Here is a 7,542-nt window from a genome sequence, read left to right as displayed (position 1 = left end):
ATTGATTAAAATAAAAATGATTGCTGATTACATGAAATATTGATCTCCATATGGCTAATTATGTAGAGTAAACTAATGTACATCTAATTAAACCAAATATATATTGTGCATAACAACATTCATCAACTTAATGATGTTATGTAGTTAACATCACAAATTTAATTTCATTAATTCAAAAAGTGAAATGGACACCAAAGACGTTAAACTCCGTTTAGTTTTCCGTTGATCAATTCAAATCCAACCCACATGACCGTGATTAAAATAAAATTTGATCCGACCCAACCCAATTAAAAAAAAAAAATTGACCACGAATTTTTAAAATCGACTTGAGAAAAGGTTAAAATCAGGTATATTGTCTCTCTGTTGCGACAAATGAGAAAAATCTAAAACATTAGTCAATTAGGATTTCGGTTCAAAGCATGAAGGGAGAAAAGAAGTTGGTGAAATGGTGTGAGGTTATTAACCAAAAAAAGAAAGAAAGAGAGGAGTTAATTGATTTCGGGGTCGATTAAATCCTCTCTCTCGATTTTTGTCAATAATCCAAGCGATTTCACCAACTTCCTTTCTCTCTCACCGGTTTGAATCGAAACCCTAATTTTTCACTTTGTCATGACGGTTTAATTCGGGTGGATAGGTCAGCCTTTAGTTGATCAAATGGGAGCATTTAACAGAGTTAACATCTAAGACGTTCATATTCACTTTTTAGATTAATAAAATTAAATTTACATTGTTAAACTGGAAAATGTTTCTACGCATAACATATGCTTTCGTGTAACTAAGTATACTTTAGTTTTTTTTTTTTTTGGGCACAAAAAGTATACTTTAGTTTAATCTAGCCATTTGGTGGTCGGTGAAGTAGTCACCATTCATTTTTTCTTCATTATAATATGTGTGGTTAAACCATATTAACCTGTATGACTTTTGAGATTCTATAAAACTTAGTTATCCAATTTATCCACACGTATTTCACTCGAAATCACATAATTATCCCATTCACACCCATACATCTCAAAATCAAATAGTCAATTAATCTTTGATTAATAAGTCTATTAACGGAATTATAAGACTACCGCAAGTAAAACTGATAAATAAACTTGATGCACAAACACAGTCCCAGAACTTGTAATTAAACCCTAAAACAAAGGGTAAACCAATCTACACAACAAGCTGTCATCCTCCCAACTTACTTGCACAGCCTGTCGTTGCCCCCACTGGTCGTTCAAACTTCAAAACTCCAATATCAAAAAACATAATCACATAACACCAAAATCCTACGTGGCACGGCTTGATTATATATATACACACAAAACCACATTTCCCTTCATCCTTTCCAAACTATTCATCTTGGCCTGAAACCGGGTCGACTCAGTGAGTCAAACGAAATGGGTATATGCATGTCGTACGAGTCGACACAGGTGGCCACGGCGAAGCTGATCTTGCAAGATGGAAGGATGATGGAGTTCACGACTCCGGTCAAAGTGGGTTACGTTCTGCAAAAGAATCCCATGTGTTTTATATGTAACTCCGATGATATGGACTTCGACGATATCGTGTCCGCCATTAGCGCCGATGAGGAGCTTCAGCTTGGACAGCTTTACTTTGCATTGCCTCTCAGCTCGCTTCATCAGTCTCTTAAAGCGGAGGAGATGGCTGCATTGGCTGTTAAAGCTAGCTCTGCTCTCATGAGAAGCGGTGGTTCTTGCGGCCTAGATAAATGCCGGTGTCGCCGGAAATGTGTTTCTCCGGTTATCTTCTCTGTCCGGAGTGTGACGGCGGCGGGATCTCACGGTCAGACGAGGAATGGAAAAAGACGCGGCGGTGGTGGTAGCGGGAGGAGGAAGTATGAGGCCAAGTTGAGTAAAATAGAAGAATGAAAGGTAGTTTGGGGATTAAGTAATTATTGTAGGGTTAAATATGTGAATATCAAGTTATTAAGGGGACCAAATTGCGTTGTAAAACGTGGGGAAATCGTACTTGGTTTACAATCATATGATTAGATGATTTACGTCCTAATAAAAGTTGAGACAAGAAATTCCAAAAAAACGCATTATTTTTGTTTTTGGTTAAACAACCTCATCTTGGATAAAAGTTGCAACTTTATCATAATTGTTTTAAGTATATTAGATTTTTTCTGAACAATAAGTGTTGATTATTCAGGAAAAATTTAGTATAATCAAGAATAAAGTAACCAACTGAAATATGACCGTTCAAATGCGGTTATCTTTTGTTGAAAAAAATTAAGTTTTTCTGGAAAAAAAATCATGTGGATTGATTTTACTGGTTATTACAAAGAAAGATTACAGTCTCCGACATCTTAAATATATAAGAAAAGTACTCACAATATGATTATCTGTATTGTTAAGAGTCTGATTCTTTTTTATTGTTGTTTGTTTTGCACCTTTTGATCAGGTTTGATATGCTTGTTTTTCACGAACCACAATTGTTCCACTCAATCGGTTTGTTTATCAACGCATGTTCCGATGTTCCCATGTTACCATTAGTACCCCAAGTTTAATTGGATGATCCCTATCATTGCAATTAAGATACGCATAGTGAAATCCAAGTGGGCTACAATTTATAGATAGATAGACCATGTGACTGATCTCCTAACTAGTATGATGATTGGAATGTAAACTAAACCAAACCAATTTTTTTAACACAATACACCATGCAGTTGTAAACACCAAGTTAACAACGGAATTGGTAAAAGATAGCCATTTTCAGTTAAACATTTTGAAAGGCATTTGGCATATGGCATATCAATTGAGATTTTAGTGATTACACCTCTCAAGCATTAACATATTGATTTTCTCAACAACAAAAAAAATTATGAAAAAAATTCACCTTTATGAGAAAATCAATATGTTAATGCTTGATTCTCAACTAGATTTTAATAACACTTAAAGGTATAAGAAAATCATTAGATATTGATTCATAATTTCATAACTTTTTTTGAATCAATATCTAACGAACCAACAAACACTTAAATATCATTATTCATAATAATGTTTGATTCTCAACTAGAATCTTTAGTTATAACTTATATCTAATGAGAAAATCAATATGTCAATTATGAAAACACTTAAATATCATTAGATATAAGTTATAACTAAAGATTCTCCACTAGATTTTAATAATAAAACCTCTCAATGCAGCTCAATATTTTATGGATCTAGAGTTAAATATAGTTTTGAACACTTAAAATGTATATGTAATTAAACTATTTTGTTAATTTTATTCTTTAAAATTTTTATGAATAATATTTGGAATACATATAATATTTTAGCGTTTTCAATATAATTTTTGAATATTTAATATAAATGTATATATAATTTTGGGTCCTCAATTATTAATTCATGAGAGGATGTAGGATTAGATTCAGAGTAGTCAAACCTTTTATTTTCTTTTAAGTCGCATCTATCTCAACAAAAAGCTAATGATAAAATTAACAATTTATCAAAATTTTAAAATCACAAATGGTCTGTTTCAAAAAAAACTATCTGTAAAAATATGAAATGTAATTCTCTTAAGAGATTATAAAAGACGACAATAAGATTCAAACAAAACACTAGTTTTGAAAAATTAAACCGAAAACCAGAAAGTAAACTAAACTGGATCATAAAAGTCAAGCCGAAAACAAACCGATTTTCACAACTATCTTCTATATCTTAAAAACGAAATCGAGCCAGTAACCAAATGTTACCTGAATTTCTAAGATACAACTTATATATCTAAAACATTAGTTATATTTAGTTCCAAAATGCCTATTTTCTTAAAATAATGTGTATAACCGAGTTACCTAGATAACCTGAATAACCAGAATATTTTGTGAAAAATATAAAAATATTTAAATTTTGTGAATTAGCAATATTATAATTATCTAAATTATTCGATATTTTATCTGAAATCCCAAATTATTTTCAATCAGAAAAGTAAATTATTTGACATTTTTCTGATTAGAACTATTTGAAATTTTAATCTGAAATTACCAAAATTATGCAAAAATGAAACATAATTAGATCAACAAAATTAAATATTATGACGTTCCAACATTTTTTTATCAGAACCATACCAAAAACTAAAATACAAACTAGGCTTTATAAATACTCAAATGAATATTTTATAACTCTAGAACCTAAACTCCAAAGCCAAAAAACAAAACAAAAAGTGAACCAAAACGAACACCTTAAGCTACACTCACCATTTCATCAACATATCAACCATGTTCATTTTTATCGCTGTAAGATGCAACTGTTTCCTTATCAATTTACACTTGAGATATATAGAATAATGAACTGCCGTAGAAAAGATCAATTTTTTAAAAATGTTTTTATCCGAAAATATTTAATTTTAAGTAACACTTTAGATTTATGCACGCAGATTAAGAAAACATTTAATTTTCTATATTTTTTATATAAAAACATCATTACTCATGCATATAACCATATTTCAACGAATAAGAAAATAAACAAGAAAATAAAGTAAATAAATTATGCATTGAAATGCTAAAACGACACTTATTTTGCAATGAAAATTTTCTCTACAACCACCCTTAATAAATTAGAGGGAATATCAAATTACATAGATGTGAAGCTCTAGTGTAGCTCAACAAAAACCTAGTTAAAATATTTGACTTTGACTTCCATTAGACGACATTCCCCAACTTTAGTCATTTTATCACTCATTCAACTAACTTTGGTTTAATTTTTAATGGTAAATGAAATATATGGCTTTGTCCAAAAAAAGAAGAAGGAATTATATGGCAAATTGTGTTCACAGTTCTTTACTTGAAAGGGGTTTATCATTGCAAAATTTTAAACTATTCGTAATTTATTGTGGTGATGAGATTTTTTAATTTGTATTTCTTAGGATTTTTTCGTTAAAACTTTTTTGTTGAAGATTTTCTAAATAATATATTGATACTCGTGGAGTTTTCCCATTAGAATCTCTGATCAATATGATATGATAAAGAATTTTGTGAATACTTGGTGATATAAAAATAATGAAAATGTGAGTCAGATCTGTGCTCCCAAAGAAAATGTTGCATGGCATCGTGTGATCTGGTTTCCACACGGAGTTCCCCAGTTCGCGTTTTGCTTGGCTAGCAATAAAGGACAGGCTTTCTACAGGGGCTCGTATGCACAGTTGGGACTAACACAGCCTTGTTTATTCTGTGGATAATCTGTGGAGACTCTAGATCATCTCTACTTTGCATGTCCTTACACAGTCTGGATAGAAGTCGTTGATAACCTGTTTGGAGAAGCACCAGACCCAGATTGGGAAACTACTTTGGGATCACATCTTGAGCAACTTATCGTCTATCATCCATTCTCTTGCGTCTAGCCTTCCAGGTAGCTATCTATTACATCTAGATTGAAAGAAACAATAGGGGGCATAACCACACACCGAAACCTGCAAGCCAACTTTGGAGAGAGATTGACAAAATAGTCTGTAACAGGATCCTTTCTACCCAGTATTATGAGTCTCCGGAGCTGTACGGACTTCTACAACGATGGTTCTCCACCCAGGGTGTGATTATCAGTTGATTGCTTAAGATTATATTGACGTTAAAAAAAACTAGATCCTTTGTACATATTCTTTTTGATTGATTAATGAATTTAACATTTCATCAAAAAAAATTGAAATACTAATCCAAAACTTGTTAGCCCTACTGACAAAAACTTAGATATGCATATATATATATATATATATATATATATATATATATACTATTTGCTTGTATTTATTTTCTTGTATTACACAATATAAATCAAGCAAATTGACATATTGATTTTCTGATTATGTAATATATTATAAAAATGGACACAAATCAATTAATTTTATACAAAATTAATAGAGAATCGGAATTGAGACAAATATTCATTTGTTTTGGAACTTTTATTAAATTTGTGTATAAATTCTTTTAAATAAGCTTAAGAATCCCAAGACACTAAAAATCCTACTAGAAACGTATAATATTATATTTATTTACTACTTCCTATGTTTCATGAAGAATGTTCTAAATTTCTTATTTTGTTTCAAAAAGTGTCATTTTACATTTTAATGTAAACTTTTATATTAAATCTCGTTCTTATCATTTTAAATTAGTTAAATTATTTTCATTTAAATAATTATATAATAAATAAAGTACATTAATATATTTTATTGTTTTCTTAATTTGCATGAAATATGTCTAATTGACACTTCTTATGAAATGTATGGAGTAATTTCTTTTGGTCTATGGCATTTATATACTAACTCTAGTAAGGTTGTTTCAAAACTACTTAATTTCAGTTACTTTGACAACATAACCTAATCGTTCAGAGAAAGTCGGCATTTTCACGGTTGTAATAGTGCAATGAAACATCACGTAGATTCCATTTGACTTATAGTGACCCTACGCTCTATGCGGTTAGGTCTGAGACGCATCACCCGACTTGGTCCCATCTGATGCATTATGACAAAGTCGATTTCATGGGATTACGATGACATCTTAATTTACTTTTGGTTACAGGCTTTTCAGCTATTGGTTGAGTTTGGATTTTGCTTTGTTTAAGTAGGAAAAAAGATTGAACTCGAAATATTCTTATTTAGTTTTCAAACTCGATTTTGCTTTTTATTTTTCAATTAATAAAATCAAAAGATTTGTAAATAAATTTTGGTTTGGTGTAACCAATTTGGATAGGTTTGATTACGATAATTTTGGTCCACTTGTATCTTTTTTTTATTTTGACGACGTCCACTTGTATCTATGAGAAGTGAAAAGCTGAAAAATAATGAGAGGAAAACAAAAGGGAGTGGGTGTAATAAGTTTGGACAAGACTTTAATGCGACGGTACGTGCGGTGCCTAACCATCAGGGCCTACTTTTGAAAGCCCATTTCTTCTTTTGTTCTTTAGCAATCTGAAAGAAATATAAAAGTAGTTAATTTTATATATGTATGGAATAGAGATATTAGATTATCATACTATAATTTACGATATATATAATCAGTTCATATATAAAATCAGTTTATTTTACATATGTTAGAATATAAAAAAAATATTATCACACTATGAATTTTGTAACACTATAATTGAAGGAGTAGCATGGACAATTTTATATATGAAGCACTTTAAAGTGTAAAGTGCATTGTTTGGAGAGGTGTATTATTACATAACATAAACTCAAACAAGATGAACAGAAAGAAAAGGAAAAGCAAGAGAATTTTAGCAGAAAATTAAAGAAAAAGAGTTAACATTCATAAAGCAAGACACCAAGTTTTCACTACAAGAAAACAAAAGATTTACGAGGGCGGTTTTCCTCGTGAATTCGTCGTAAAAGCAAGTTTACGAGGAATTACCGAGGAAACCCGTTTCATCGTTAAACGTTTGTCGTAACGCATATTTCCTCGCTAATTTGTCGTAACATAGCGAAGAAATGATTTCGTCGTAAAAACGAAGAAAAACATTTCGTCGTAAAAACACGTAAGGACGCCGCTAAGTTTCCTCGTAAATACCTCGAAAAGAGTTCCTCGTAAAACACACGTAAATAACTCGAAAA

The 7,542-nt window shown here is 30.9% G+C and overlaps 1 protein-coding gene across 1 annotated transcript; it reads left to right on the top strand.

Annotated features, from left to right (window-relative positions):
• Nucleotides 1-947: 947 nt before the first annotated feature.
• LOC125594767 lies at nucleotides 948-2,043 on the top strand. Its single transcript, XM_048770845.1, has one exon. It carries the CDS (start codon nucleotides 1,383-1,385, stop codon nucleotides 1,872-1,874), a length of 492 nt encoding a protein of 163 aa, XP_048626802.1. The 5' UTR covers nucleotides 948-1,382; the 3' UTR covers nucleotides 1,875-2,043.
• The last annotated feature ends 5,499 nt before the right edge of the window (nucleotides 2,044-7,542 follow it).

The sequence above is a fragment of the Brassica napus genome, assembly GCF_020379485.1.
Source record: "Brassica napus cultivar Da-Ae chromosome C4 unlocalized genomic scaffold, Da-Ae chrC04_Random_28, whole genome shotgun sequence".
Classification (NCBI taxonomy): Eukaryota; Viridiplantae; Streptophyta; class Magnoliopsida; order Brassicales; family Brassicaceae; genus Brassica; species Brassica napus.
This window is presented reverse-complemented; position numbering and strand designations above follow the sequence as displayed.